This window comes from Fistularia commersonii, chromosome 13, assembly GCF_037954325.1.
Source record: "Fistularia commersonii isolate RoL2024-O1a breed Wild chromosome 13, RoL_Fcom_v1.0, whole genome shotgun sequence".
In the NCBI taxonomy this organism is placed as follows: Eukaryota; Metazoa; Chordata; class Actinopteri; order Syngnathiformes; family Fistulariidae; genus Fistularia; species Fistularia commersonii.
The window spans coordinates 3,679,694-3,694,810 of record NC_141296.1 but is presented as its reverse complement, the minus strand read 5'-3'; the positions used below and the strand labels follow the sequence as shown (position 1 = coordinate 3,694,810).

Genomic DNA, 15,117 nt, shown 5'->3' with positions numbered 1-15,117 from the left:
GATAATAGACAATATAGACTATGAAACTTCTCAGTGACCCAGGTCATGGCAAATTGTAATAGCTAATCACGGCAACTCCATCTAGTTTCAGTCCTTCATGACCTTTTGCATCTCTTCTGAGAGGCTTCTATTCATGTTACTTCTTAATATTTATGAAAACCTCATATTCTATAATGAGAACATATCTGGAACAAATTACTGGAAAAGGGTAAGAAGGTTGGCAAACTACATGAAGTGCACACATGACTGTTTACCGAGAAAGAGTGAACCTTCAACAAGTACAATCAGTCTGACTGGAAACGGAAAAACACAGACAACATTTCATTTCAAAGTGTTGGTCATTCCAGCACCTTGGACAGTGACATGGAACATTCCTCTGTCATCTCAAGCCAGAAATAAATCAGCGGTTCAAAGGAAAAATGACAGCTTACATTCATTACTCACCATAGTAGACATCTTTGACAAGGTTCCTGACAGCTGATTCTCTGCATGTGTAGCATCAATTTCTGCTCCGTCCACATTCACTAAACTTTGGCTCATCGGCTGCATATATTTCATGTCACTCTTCCTGGAGTCAGTGGTCCTGCACACCTCGTAGTTGTACACGTGTGGGAGAGTCCCTGTCCCCAAAGTGTCTGAGTAACGCGGTGGATAATATGGAATCACAGGGAGGTTGGAGTGATACAGGACGCGAGACTGTCTCCATCTGTAGATTTTCACCGATATAATAACAACTAAACAGGTGATGAAGAGGAAGGAGACGACAGCCAAAGCCAAGACCAGGTAAAAGGTCAGGTTGTCATTGTACTCCTTGTCCTGCGTAAAGTCCGTGAACTCTGACAGCACTTCTGGGAAGCTGTCCGCCACCGCCACGTTCACGACCACCGTGGCCGAGCGACAGGGCTGTCCGTTGTCCTCCACTATCACGGTCAGTCTCTGTTTGGCGGCATCTTTATCAGTGACCTGGCGGATGGTTCTTATTTCTCCATTCTGTAAGCCCACTTCAAACAGCGCCCTGTCTGTGGCTTTCTGCAGTTTATAGGAGAGCCAGGCATTCTGTCCTGAGTCCACATCAACAGCCACCACTTTAGTCACCAGGTAGCCCACATCTGCTGAACGAGGCACCATCTCAGCCACCAGAGAGCCCGTCTGGACCGGATACAGAACCTGAGGCGGGTTGTCGTTCTGATCCTGGATCAGGATTCTCACAGTAGCCACTGAACTCAGAGGAGGTGAACCAGCATCGCGAGCCGTTACGTTAAAATCAAATGATTTGACTTGCTCAAAGTCAAAGGACCTCACAGCATGAATGACACCACTCTCTGGACTGACTGATACCAAGGAAGACACAGGAACCCCATTCACCTCCTTGTCCTCCAGGAAGTAAGACACGCGAGCATTTTGAGCCCAGTCTGCATCAGTGGCACTGAGAGTAAACACAGAGAATCCAGGAGGGTTGTTCTCTGGTACCGTCTTACTGTACTCTGACTGATCAAATGTGGGCGGGCTGTCATTCACATCTGACACTTTAACATGGATGGTTTTACTGCTGGACAATGGAGGAGAGCCTTGATCAGAGACGGATAGTGTGAGATTATATTCAGGAATATTTTCTCTGTCTAAGGTGTTATCAGTGACTAATGTGTAATATCCAGATAATGAAGACTCAATTTTGAAGGGAACATCAGGGTTAATGGAGCACTTGACAACACCGTTACTACCAGAGTCTTCATCATCAACATTAACAACAGCTACAGTCGTTCCAGGAGGAGAGTCTTCTGGAATGGAGTTAGAAAATGACATTAACTGTATTGAAGGGACATTGTCATTCTCATCAATTATTTGAATAATAACTTTACATGTATCAGTATACCCTCCACGGTCACTAGCTTTGATATCAAATTCAAAATAACTAGCTTTTTCAAAGTCAAGTTTACCTGTAACTCTAATTTCACCTGTATCTGCATTTACATCAAACAGGTTTTTGGCCCCTTTAGCAACATGAGCAATAGAAAATATAACTTCTCCATTGACTCCTGTGTCTGCATCATTTGCACTGACAGTAGTTATCACCGTTCCTTCAGGGGAGTTTTCTCTAATTTCTGCTTTATAAACAGGTTGGCTGCACACTGGCGCATTATCGTTTATATCCAGCACAGTGATTTGAATACGCACCGTCCCCGATCTATGAGGCTCACCGCCATCTGACGCGATCAGGACGAGTGAGTGAGTCTCCTCCTTCTCTCGGTCTAACGGGGTCTGTAAAACCATTTCGATTGATCTGCGTCCACTATGTTGGTTTATTACCTCCAATTTGAAATTATCTGTAGGTTTCAGAGTATATTTCTGTATATCATTAATGCCAACATCAGGGTCGTCAGCGCTCTCCAGCGTGAAACGCGTCCCGACTGCAGCTGTTTCAACTATTTTTAAATCTATGTCGCGTCTTTGGAATGACGGACTATTATCATTAATATCCATTATTTCCACCGTCACACGATAGACTTGGATTGGATTGTCCAGAAATATATCGAAGCTAAAGCTGCAGGGCGTCGTCTTTTCGCAAAGCTCTTCCCGGTCGATTCTCTCTCTGATAACGAGTGTACCTTTATCTCGGTTTAAATCCACATATTGCCGGCCTCCTTTAATAATAATTCTGGCTTTACCTGACACCAGCCTCTCCACATCCAAACCCAAATCCCTCGCAATGTTTCCGACAAAAGATCCTTCCGCCTGCTCCTCCGGTATGGAATAGCGAGCCTGTCCGACCACAGAGCTCAGCTTCAGAAGACAAAGAAGGACGAACAGTACTCGCCATCGGTCTCTGCGAGCGATAATCCGGAAAATGCACATTTTAAATCCAACGATCCAGATTTCTTTTCGAAAAATAATCAAAAAAAGCCAAGGATGTCCGTATTTGCAAATATCCGACACGACGGATAAACGCCTGTTTTTCTAACACCCAATGGCGGCCCGTCTTCTTCCTCAGCAGGAACGCAGAGAATGAATTCAGGAGGTGGACCGTCGCTGCTTGCCTACACAGTTATTCAGTGATGTGTCACTAGCGGCGCTCAGAGCCCTTAAACAGTAATACAAGTGATGTGTGTGTGTTGGTAAACGTTTGATAGACCACCGAATGAAAAAGGATCGCTTTTTGAACGGAGTAAGAAGTTTACTATTTTCATTAATGTCATTATTATCATTAGTAACGCAACAATTCTTACTACTCCTAGTATTAATAATGATCTATTAATAGTCCATGTTGACAATATCATGTATTTAATGATTTAGCTGAAATGGATTTCTGACAGATCAGTGGGAAAGGCAATTGAATAGGGAATAGTACAGTGTTTATAAGATAAAAAAAATCAAGGCTGTCTATGAAGATACTTCTATAATCTTATTTTTATGAGTAATGATTTTTATTTATTTGTTTTTTCTTTTTCATTCCTCTATTTTATTGTATGTGTTTTTTTTTCTCGGGTTGGAGACAGTCGTGGTTGGATTGTAAATTTGAATTAATTCCCTTTCCGTGTGGAAGGTTTATCCCTATAAAATCAAAAATGAATTTTTGAAAAGTTCCTCAGTTAATTATCAATGAATGTCCTAAGTCAGCCAGGTCATTGTGAATAATTATAAAATCTTATCGAGGACACTTGATTCAGTTTCCTTTCAAAATCTCTTCTGAGAGGCTTCTATCCATGTTACTCATAACAATTTATGAAAACTTCATATGGAAAGTGCAATGGTGCGGTTGAAGAAATTGCTTTCAATTTATAATGAGAACATAGGTGGATGATATTACTGGAAAAGAGATAAGAAGGTTTTTAAACTTCATGAAGTGCATGACCGTTTACCAAGCAAGAGTGAACCTCCAACAAGAGACTTATGTGACAAAAACACAAACATTTCAGTTCAAAGCGTTGGTCATTCCAGCACCTTGGAGAGTGACATGGAACGGTCATCTGTCATCTCAACACAGAAATAAATCAACGGTTCAAAATGGAAAAGGCGGTTGAAATGCGTTACTCACCATAGTAGACATCTTTGACAAGGTTCCTGACAGCTGATTCTCTGCATGTGTAGGATCAGTTTCTGCTCCGTCCACATTCACTAAACTTTGGCTCATCGGCTGCATATATTTCATGTCACTCTTCCTGGAGTCAGTGGTCCTGCACACCTCGTAGTTGTACACGTGTGGGAGAGTCCCTGTCCCCAAAGTGTCTGAGTAACGCGGTGGATAATATGGAATCACAGGGAGGTTGGAGTGATACAGGACGCGAGACTGTCTCCATCTGTAGATTTTCACCGATATAATAACCACTAAACAGGTGATGAAGAGGAAGGAGACGACAGCCAAAGCCAAGACCAGGTAAAAGGTCAGGTTGTCGTTGTACTCCTTGTCCTGCGTAAAGTCCGTGAACTCTGAGAGCACTTCCGGGAAGCTGTCTGCCACCGCCACGTTAACGACCACCGTGGCCGAGCGAGAGGGCTGTCCGTTGTCCTCCACTATCACGGTCAGTCTCTGTTTGGCGGCATCTTTATCAGTGACCTGGCGGATGGTTCTTATTTCTCCATTCTGTAAGCCCACTTCAAACAGCGCCCTGTCTGTGGCTTTCTGCAGTTTATAGGAGAGCCAGGCATTCTGTCCAGAGTCCACATCAACAGCCACCACTTTAGTCACCAGGTAGCCCACATCTGCTGAACGAGGCACCATCTCAGCCACCAGAGAGCCCGTCTGGACCGGATACAGAACCTGAGGTGGGTTGTCGTTCTGATCCTGGATCAGGATTTTCACGGTAGCCACTGAACTCAGAGGAGGTGAACCAGCATCGCGAGCTGTAACGTTGAAATCAAATGACTTGACTTGCTCAAAATCAAAGGACCTCACAGCATGAATGACACCACTCTCTGGACTGACTGATACCAAGGAAGACACAGGAACCCCATTCACCTCCTTGTCCTCCAGGAAGTAAGACACGCGAGCATTTTGAGCCCAGTCTGCATCAGTGGCACTGAGAGTAAACACAGAGAATCCAGGAGGGTTGTTCTCTGGTACCGTCTTACTGTACTCTGACTGATCAAATGTGGGCGGGCTGTCATTCACGTCTGACACTTTAACATGGATGGTTTTACTGCTGGACAATGGAGGAGAGCCTTGATCAGAGACGGATAGTGTGAGATTATATTCAGGAATATTTTCTCTGTCTAAGGTGTTATCAGTGACTAATGTGTAATATCCAGTTAGAGAAGACTCAATTTTGAAAGGTACATCTTGGTTAATGGAGCACTTGACAACACCATTATTACCAGAGTCTTCATCATCTACATTAAAAACTGCTACAGTCGTTCCAAGAGGAGAATCTTCCAGAATTGAGTTGGAATATGACATTAATTGTATTGAAGGGATATTGTCATTCTCATCAATTATCTGAATGATAATTTTACAAGTATCAGTATATCCTCCATGGTCACTTGCCTTTACATTCAATTGATAAGTTTTAGATTTTTCAAAATCGAGTTCACCTGTAACTTTAATCTCACCTGTATGAGCATTTATATGAAAAAGCTTTTCTGTCTCTTTAGTAACATGAGCAATAGAAAATGTAACTTCTCCATTGACTCCTGTGTCCGCATCATTTGCACTAACAGTAGTTATCACCGTTCCTTCAGGAGAGTTTTCTCTAATTTCTGCTTTATAAACAGGTTGGCTGCACACTGGCGCATTATCGTTCGCATCCAGCACAGTGATTTGAATACGCACCGTCCCCGATCTATGAGGCTCACCGCCATCTGAAGCGATCAGGACGAGTGTGTGAGTCTCCTCCTCCTCTCGATCTAACGGGGTCTGTAAAACCATTTCGACGGATCTGCCTCCATCAGCCTGGTTATGTACCTCCAATTTGAAATTATCTGACGGTTTTAGTGTATATTTTTGTATATCATTACTACCTACATCAGGGTCGTTTGCGTTCTCAAGCGAGAAACGCGTCCCGACTGAAGCTGTCTCAACTATTTTCAAATTAAGTTCAGCTTTTTGGAATGATGGACTATTATCATTTATGTCTATTATTTCCACTGTCACACGATAAACCTGAATCGGGTTTTCTAAAATGACGTCAAAACTAAAGCTGCAGGGCGTCGTCTTTCCGCAAATCTCTTCCCGGTCGATTTTCTCTCGGATAACGAGTGTACCTTTATCTCGGTTTAAATCCACATATTGTCTGCGTCCTTTCGTCATAATTCTGGCTTTACCTGACACCAGCCTCTCCACATCCAAACCCAAATCCCTCGCAATGTTTCCGACAAAAGATCCTTCCGCCTGCTCCTCCGGTATGGAATAGCGAGCCTGTCCGACCACAGAGCTCAGCTTCAGAAGACAAAGAAGGACGAACAGTACTCGCCATCGGTCACTGCGAGCGATAATCCGGAAAATGCACATTTTAAATCCAACGATCCAGACTCCTTTTCGACATAAAATCAAAAAAGCCAGAGATGTTCGTAGTTGCTAATATCCGACACGACGGATAAACGCCTGTTTTTCTAACACCCAATGGCGGCCCGTCTTCTTCCTCAGCAGGAACGCAGAGAATGAATTCAGGAGGTGGACCGTCGCTGCTTGCCTACACAGTTATTCAGTGATGTGTCACTAGCGGCGCTCAGAGCCCTTTAACAGTAATACAAGTGTGAAGTGTTTTTGTACTTCATAGTTTGAAGGCCAGTGAAAGACTAATATAATTTCTTAACGTATGGCCCTTATATTAGTATTATTATTTAGCAATAAAAAAACAATATCCTTATTTCTAATTAATTTTAGTAGGACTAGAAGTGCACAAATTAATGATCATGGCGATATTAGTGTATTGTATCATGTTGGCTTCTTATATTTATAGCAAAGAAAAATCTAACTGAAGAATTTAAAAAGTAGAAGTAAAAATGTAAGTATGTCGTTGATTACATTTCTTTAGATCTTTAAAACTTCAATGTTTTAAAATGTTTGTGTGAAAACCAAGTCAAGAGTGATCCTTCCGGTAGAACAGTGTTTCTGCTGTGACAGTAACACCGAACATACATTTCAGCACCATGGACAGCGACAAGGTTCGTTCCAAGCTCATCTCAAGTCACTTCAATAACTTATTAGTTCGAAAAATCATTTACAAACGAAATGTACAACTCCTCATTGTAGACATTTTTTAATAATTTAATTATTGCCAATTTTCTGCATAAGTCTTGTCACTTTCTGCTCCATCCGACTCACTAAACTTTGACTCTTTGATACAACTTTACTAGACTCTGAACTTCACACCACTCATTCCCGAATCTTCACCAGACCGCATCCTCTATGACAAACCTGCAGTGCAGCAAAGGGCCAAAGAGTGACGATATAGAGCCTTATGCTGTCGAGCATGTTTTGTCGCAAAGTACAAGGCGGAATACACCAAAAGTTGATCAAAGCAGTACTACTCGAGCAATTCTTCAACATCAAATAAATATTGAAATACTCTTTCTCCCAAAATAACAGAGGTTTTATCTATCGAATTTCCCATTAACCATTATTATAGTTCTTACTGGGATGTTTGTAATTGCCTACCTCATGCATGCACATGCACACACACACACCTCAGAACGCACGCCCAAACACAAACTTACTCAAACACACATGCAGCCACACAACACAGAAGTCTTTTTGACACACTATTATCAGATGTGCCATATCTCCAAAAACAGAGAATGAACAAAACTAGATTACAAATAGCATTACTGTCATGTAGATCTCACTTGGATCACACTTTCTAATCATCTGACTAATTGTTTGAACAAGACTAAGGATGCATTGAAGGAAACAAGTACTGATATAAAGTGTTTCCATTTGTATTAGAACAATAACCAGATCAATATTATACTTTTCTAAAGTACATATATACAAACAAAGTGATTCACGACTTAAAAATCTCCATATATGTATATAAATATATCTTCTTCCTCTTCTTCTTTCGGCTTTTCCCTTCAGGGGTCGCCACAGCGAATCAACTTTCTCCATCTAACCCTATTCTCTGTATCCTCCTCTCTCACCCAAACTACCTTCATATCCTCTCTTACTACGTCCATAAATCTTCTCTTTGGTCTTCCTCGAAACCTCTTGCCTGGCAGCTCCAATTCCAGCATCCGTCTACCAATACATTCTCTTTCCCTCCTCTGTACACACACACACACACACATATATATATATTTGTTATTTTTGTCACTATGTTGTTCTTATTCATGTTGTTGTTTTGGTTGTCTGTTCTCACCCTTGCTGTGTCTTTCTCCCCCTTCTGTTGCCTATTCTTGTTGTAGCCCAGGTGAAAATAGCCATAAGTTCATAAATACTTCAATAAATAAGAATAAATATTAAGAAGAATTTCATCATTAAAAAAAGTAATATTGGTGATATAAAAATGTCTAATTGAGATAAATAGGATTAAAATATTATTTCATACTGTTGGTGGATTATTTTGTCATTTAGTTTAATAGCACTGTTGCTATAGGAAGTGGTCGATCTATCAGCCAATCACAACGCTGATAGCGATTTCGTTCCAGAAGCTACGAGAATGAAAAAAAAAAAAAAAAAAACTGATACAGAACGTTATGCTGTCGAGTTGATCGAGTGAGTGAACAAAGAAGGGAACAGATATTAAGTATTTCTGACGCTTATTTTATCTTTCCAAGTGTTTTATTTCATTTTCTATGTCAATAGACTGAGGTTACTTTGAACATTTTCCTGCTAAGTTTAATGACTGTATTGCCGGCGAACCGGTGAAGTGTTTGAATCCATGGATATGAATGTTGATGGCGAGACACACGCGAAAAGAACCTCGACTCGACTGGATGTGAAATCGGTAGGAGAATTTTTCTACTATTCTGTTCTTCTGCTTTTAGAAAACGTGGATTTTGAACTGCAAGCCGATTGAGTTCAGTTTTTCCAAGTGTTTACCCCGAGAGGATCTCAACACGGTCATAAGAAGAGATAGCTCTGCTTTCACTTGCTAACTAGAATTTACTTGCTAAGGGACTGATTGTGTAGCAAGATTTTTATAACTATAGAACTGTGTATTCACTCTATGTTTCATTTTATTCGGAATACCTTGAATATGTTGACCTGTGAATCTCTAGTGTTTTGCAATTGAATGTGTTCATTTCCTATTGTGTTAATTGAGAAGCTTAAAGTAACTCAGTGATTACTATTGTTGAACTATTAGGAAGCTTATACCAATACTGGATTTCTTAACACTAACATAGGCCTATTTTGATTTAAAAGAGAGATTACTAGTTAAAAGAAAATAACTTACTGCTTAAACATTTAAAAGTAGGAACTGAATAAGAACCTATGATGGACAAAGATTGAAAACAGAATTTAAAGAGAGCTCAATACTAGATACCAAAACTAAATAAGTTTAAATCTATGGAAGAATGAGACATTCATATTTGTTTGTTTACTTTAGGGGAAACAAGGGTTGACACTGAAACTCATATTTGTATGTCTATGCAAATGGTTTTGTGTACTTAATGTTGTGTCTGTGTAAACATCTATGTTGTACCAATTCATAATTACTACTATTTCTAACAACTTAAATTCTTTTGATAAACAAGCCAGCAGTTAAACTAACTATTGGTCTGTGGTATCTCTTTATCTTTTAACCATTTAACTGCTCTTGCTCCATATCTAGTCCTGGTCCAGACCCCATTATATATGTAGTAAGTGCTACATTTTCCTTTTTTATCGTTCACTCCGCTGTCTCTTTATTTGAGGATGTCTTTTACTATTTTTTAATCATCCCTCTTATTTATATTTGCGCTCATATTTATTAATACTGTCATTGTTGCACTGCTGTGACAAAAGAATTTCCCCTATGGAGAGCGAGAAAGAATATCTTATCTTAAAAACGTCATCAATTAAAATGAAATCGTGATGTGAGAGATGGGAAGCTAGAATTGTTGCATCCATAACTGTCAGAATTGGAAGTATTTGTTGAACGGTGAAAAGGTTATTGAACTGTCCTTGAGAGCAATACTTCAGAAAAAACATTCGACCCGTTGGCTACATTTCTTCAATTCAAAATGAAGACATTCGTTGAAAAATCCAGCTGTAGATTGAGCAAAAACAAGAGTTCATTGCAAAATATGGTGTGTTGAAGTTTAGACGGTACATGCTTTTCAGGGGGTGACAGTGTATTCCCTCATTTAAAGTGGATTGTTGATGGACGTACCAGCATTTTTCAAGATATATATGGGGCCGAGCAGAGCTTTTAATTTTACCACTGTATTTACTTATGGTCTTGCCACTATAGGACTTTAGACTTACCACAAAGTGAACTTTATGTTTACTCATGAATTATTTCACATGATCTTTTTCGTCCAGCCCTTCTGTTCTCTACTTTGGCAAAGGACACATTTTGATGACCTTTTCTGACCAAATATGCTATTCATCAAACACATAAGAGTAGTTTTTCATGAAAGTATTATTGACTTCAGGGAACCGTTTGACACAAGTAATGTTGACTCTCTGACAAACAATACCAAAAGCATGCCAAAGTACAAAAGTGACCAGTCCCACAATAACTTATGAAACACTGATACATTTATCCCACATCAGAGAAAAACTATGGAGCTTAAAAGTCAATGACCCACAATTGAAACAACACCTGTGACAAAAGTAATGTTTCAAGGTATGACAATGTGAGGGAACATTGAAAATAGTCAGTCTCATATGAAGGATCACTCAAAATACATGTGGCCATTATTTTGAAAGTGTGTGCAGAGTGCTCTACCAAGACAGACTTTGAGAAGACTAAAGATGTACAGACATACTGGAATATGTATCAAGAATTGGTTTGAGAGGATTGCACCAAGTGTAAAGAAACACAGAGTTAAATACTTGTTTTGCAAATCCATTTTAAGGAATTATAATCATTATTTGAAGACTAAGAAGAGGAATGCTATTAAAACTTGCTGTATTTATGATTTAAACATTTGCATTTTCTTGAACACGCAGACTAAGATATCATAAAAGAAACATGTAAAACTCAAATGATGAAACGTGGGAAACTAAGAAATTTTAGGCAATTATGAATACATCTATGATGAAATCTATAAGAATAAGATAAGAATAAGAACAACTTTATTAATCCCGAAGGAAATTGCAGTATAAATAAAGACTATAAATAAATAAATAAAGACTATAAATAAATGAACAGAAAACAAGAACTAAGGCCTTCACAATTTGGAAAACTAACCTCTACAGGTGAGTCTGGTTCATCCAGGATGTTCTTTTCACTCTGAATCCGCTGCATGGTTCCTGTAGAACTTGCATCCATTATCAGCACGTTCTGACTTCTAGCCGTGCCAAATTTACAGTCACTCTTCCTGGAGTCAGTGGTCCTGCACACCTCGTAGTTGTACACGTGTGGGAGAGTCCCTGTCCCCAAAGTGTCTGAGTAACGCGGTGGATAATATGGAATCACAGGGAGGTTGGAGTGATACAGGACGCGAGACTGTCTCCATCTGTAGATTTTCACCGATATAATAACCACCAAACAGGTGATGAAGAGGAAGGAGACGACAGCCAAAGCCAAGACCAGGTAAAAGGTCAGGTTGTCGTTGTACTCCTTGTCCTGCGTAAAGTCCGTGAACTCGGACAGCACTTCTGGGAAGCTGTCCGCCACCGCCACGTTAACCACAACCGTAGCTGAGCGAGAGGGCTGTCCGTTGTCCTCCACTATCACGGTCAGTCTCTGTTTGGCGGCATCTTTATCAGTGACCTGGCGGATGGTTCTTATTTCTCCATTCTGTAAGCCCACTTCAAACAGCGCCCTGTCTGTGGCTTTCTGCAGTTTATAGGAGAGCCAGGCATTCTGTCCAGAGTCCACATCAACAGCCACCACTTTAGTCACCAGGTAGCCCACATCTGCTGAACGAGGCACCATCTCAGCCACCAGAGAGCCCGTCTGGACCGGATACAGAACCTGAGGTGGGTTGTCATTCTGGTCCTGGATCAGGATTCTCACAGTAGCCACTGAACTCAGAGGAGGGGAACCAGCATCGCGAGCCGTTATGTTGAATTCAAATGACTTGACTTGCTCAAAGTCAAAGGACCTCACAGCATGAATGACACCACTCTCTGGACTGACTGATACCAAGGAAGACACAGGAACCCCATTCACCTCCTTGTCCTCCAGGAAGTAAGACACTCGAGCATTTTGAGCCCAGTCTGCATCAGTGGCACTGAGAGTAAACACAGAGAATCCAGGAGGGTTGTTCTCTGGTACCGTCTTACTGTACTCTGACTGATCAAATGTGGGCGGGCTGTCATTCACGTCTGACACTTTAACATGGATGGTTTTACTGCTGGACAATGGAGGAGAGCCTTGATCAGAGACGGATAGTGTGAGATTATATTCAGGAATATTTTCTCTGTCTAAGGTATTATCAGTGACTAATGTGTAATATCCAGTTAGGGACGACTCAATTTTGAAAGGAACATCTCGGTTAATGGAGCACCTCACAACACCATTACTACCAGAGTCTTCATCATCTACATTAAAAAGAGCTACAGTTGTTCCAGGAGGAGTATTTTCCGGAATAGAGTTAGAAAAAGACATTAATAGAATTGAAGGGATACTATCGTTTTCATCAATTACCTGGATAATAACTTTACAAGTATCTGAATATGCTCCATGGTCACTAGCTTTGATGTCAAATTCAAAATTACTAGCTATTTCAAAATCAAGTTTACCTGCAACTCTAATTTCACCTGTTTCTGCATTTACATCAAAAAGGTTTTGGGCCTCTTTAGCAACATGAGCAATAGAATATGTAACTTCCCCATAGACTCCTGTGTCTGCGTCATTTGCACTAACAGTAGTTACCACCGTTCCTTCAGGAGAGTTTTCTCTAATGTCTGCTTTATAAACAGGTTGGCTGCACACTGGCGCATTATCGTTCGCATCCAGCACAGTGATTTGAATACGCACCGTCCCCGATCTATGAGGCTCACCGCCATCTGAAGCGATCAGGACGAGTGTGTGAGTCTCCTCCTTCTCTCGGTCTAACGGGGTCTGTAAAACCATATCAACTGATCTGCGTCCATTAGGTTGGTTCTGGACCTCCAATTTGAAATGATCTGTAGGTTTCAGAGTATATTTTTGTATGTCATTAATACCAACGTCAGGGTCGTCGGCGCTCTCCAGCGAGAAACGCGTCCCCGCCGCAGCACTTTCAACCATTTTTAAATGGATGTCCTGTTTTTGAAATGACGGACTATTATCATTAATATCCATTATTTCCACCGTCACACGATAAACCTGAATCGGATTTTCTACAACGACGTCAAAACTAATGCTGCAGGGCGTCGTCTTTTTGCATAGCTCTTCCCGGTCGATTCTCTCTCTGATAACGAGTGTACCTTTATCACGGTTTAAATCCACATATTGTCGGCCTCCTTTTATAATTATTCTCGCTTTACCTGACACCAGCCTCTCCACATCCAAACCCAAATCCCTCGCAATGTTTCCGACAAAAGATCCTTCCGCCTGCTCCTCCGGTATGGAATAGCGAGCCTGTCCGACCACAGAGCTCAGCTTCAGAAGACAAAGAAGGACGAACAGTACTCGCCATCGGTCACTGCGAGCGGTAATCCGGAAAATACACATTTTAAATCCAACGATCCAGACTCCTTTTCGAAATAAAATCCAAAAAAGCCAGGGATGTCCGTAGTAGCAAATGTCCAACACGACGGATAAACGCCTGTTTTTCTAACACCCAATGGCGGCCCGTCTTCTTCCTCAGCAGGAACGCAGAGAATGAATTCAGGAGGTGGACCGTCGCTGCTTGCCTACACAGTTATTCAGTGATGTGTCACTAGCGGCGCTCAGAGCCCTTTAACAGTAATACAAGTGTGAAGTGTTTATGTACTTTGTGGTTTCAAGTCCAGTGATAGACAAAGATAATTTCTCAACGTATGGACCTTATATTAGTATTAATATTTAGCAATAAAAAATATTATGCTTACTTTTAATTAATTTTAGTAGTACTAGCAGTGTTACAATTAGTGAACATGATATCACTCATCGTCAGAGTATTAGTGTATTGTATAGTGGTGGCTTCAGAGTTATGTATTGAAGGAAAATCTTTCTTCAAAATTTCAAGACTAAAAATAAAAAATGTGATTATGTCATTGATTACTGAAATGTTTTGAAATGATTGTGTGAAAACCAAGTCAAGTGTGATCCTTTGGGAATTACAGTGACCCTTCTGTGACAGTAAGACCAAAGATAAATTTCATCACCATGGACAGCGACAAGGGTTATTCCAGCGTCATCTCAAGTCACTTCAATAAGTTATTAGTTCGAAAGATCATTTACTAATGAAAAGTATGACTTCTTCTAATTGACATCCTTAAATAGGTTCCTGATTGCAAATTATCTGCATGTGTAGGATCAGTTTCTGCTCCTTCCACACTCACTAAACTTTGACTCTTTGATACAACTGTACTAAACTCTGCAATTCACGCCACTCATTCTCGAATCTTCACCAGACCTCATCCACTCTGACAAACCTGCAGTGCAGCAAAAGGCCAAAGAGCGATAGGTCGATAATTTATAGCTTCCATTCTGGGGTCACAACAGTATGAGTCCTTTAAAAGAGTACAACTTCTTTACATTATCTTTTCTGTTCATTACACTTTATACAGTGGACACAAGAAGTGGAGGTTTTGCCCGTCAATTGATTTGAATTATTATGTTACAGTCAATTCATGTTTTGACATCACAGTACAATACAGAATACACAAATGGTTGCTAAAATCAGTAATACTTGTGCAATTCTGAAACACACGAGTTAAATATTCAAAATACCCTTTCTCCCCAAAGAATATAAGTGTTATAGATCGAAATCCTAATTTTACCATTATTTTCCTTCTTACTGATAAGTTTGTAAGTGCCTGCCTCATGCGCACACAGTCCTAAGAATGCACGCACACGCAAAAACTTACTCAAACACACACACACACACACACACACACACACACACACACACACAGACACGCATGTGAGTTTTCAGCACGATGGACAGTCGCAAAAG

General features: G+C 40.6%; 3 protein-coding genes across 8 annotated transcripts in view; all 3 read right to left on the bottom strand.

The window, feature by feature from the left end:
- The window catches only part of LOC147227604 (protocadherin gamma-C5-like), a 354,356-nt gene that overhangs the window by 151,877 nt on the left and 187,362 nt on the right, over positions 1-15,117 (bottom strand). The window lies entirely within an intron of this gene.
- LOC147227625 (protocadherin beta-16-like) lies at positions 285-2,892 on the bottom strand. Its single transcript, XM_086158814.1, has 3 exons — positions 2,499-2,892; positions 445-1,211; positions 285-293 (listed from the first exon to the last, which is right to left on the bottom strand). The coding sequence occupies exons 1-3, from the start codon at positions 2,851-2,853 to the stop codon at positions 285-287; spliced, it is 1,131 nt and encodes a 376-aa protein (XP_086014940.1). The 5' UTR covers positions 2,854-2,892.
- LOC147227624 (protocadherin beta-16-like) lies at positions 3,928-13,754 on the bottom strand. Its single transcript, XM_086158813.1, has 5 exons — positions 13,334-13,754; positions 11,274-12,046; positions 6,088-6,370; positions 4,034-4,800; positions 3,928-3,939 (listed from the first exon to the last, which is right to left on the bottom strand). Exons 1-5 carry the CDS (start codon positions 13,686-13,688, stop codon positions 3,928-3,930), a joined length of 2,190 nt encoding a protein of 729 aa, XP_086014939.1. The 5' UTR covers positions 13,689-13,754.

Coding starts and splice junctions, on each gene's coding strand:
- LOC147227625 (XM_086158814.1), bottom strand. CDS start 2,853: ATGTGCATTTTCCGGATTATCGCTCGCAGAGACCGATGGCGAGTACTG. Junction 1,212..2,498: donor CAATCCAATCCAAGTCTATC/GTGTGACGGTGG, acceptor GTTCAGTGGCTA/CTGTGAGAATCCTGATCCAG.
- LOC147227624 (XM_086158813.1), bottom strand. CDS start 13,688: ATGTGTATTTTCCGGATTACCGCTCGCAGTGACCGATGGCGAGTACTG. Junction 12,047..13,333: donor AAATCCGATTCAGGTTTATC/GTGTGACGGTGG, acceptor GTTCAGTGGCTA/CTGTGAGAATCCTGATCCAG. Junction 4,801..6,087: donor AAACCCGATTCAGGTTTATC/GTGTGACAGTGG, acceptor GTTCAGTGGCTA/CCGTGAAAATCCTGATCCAG.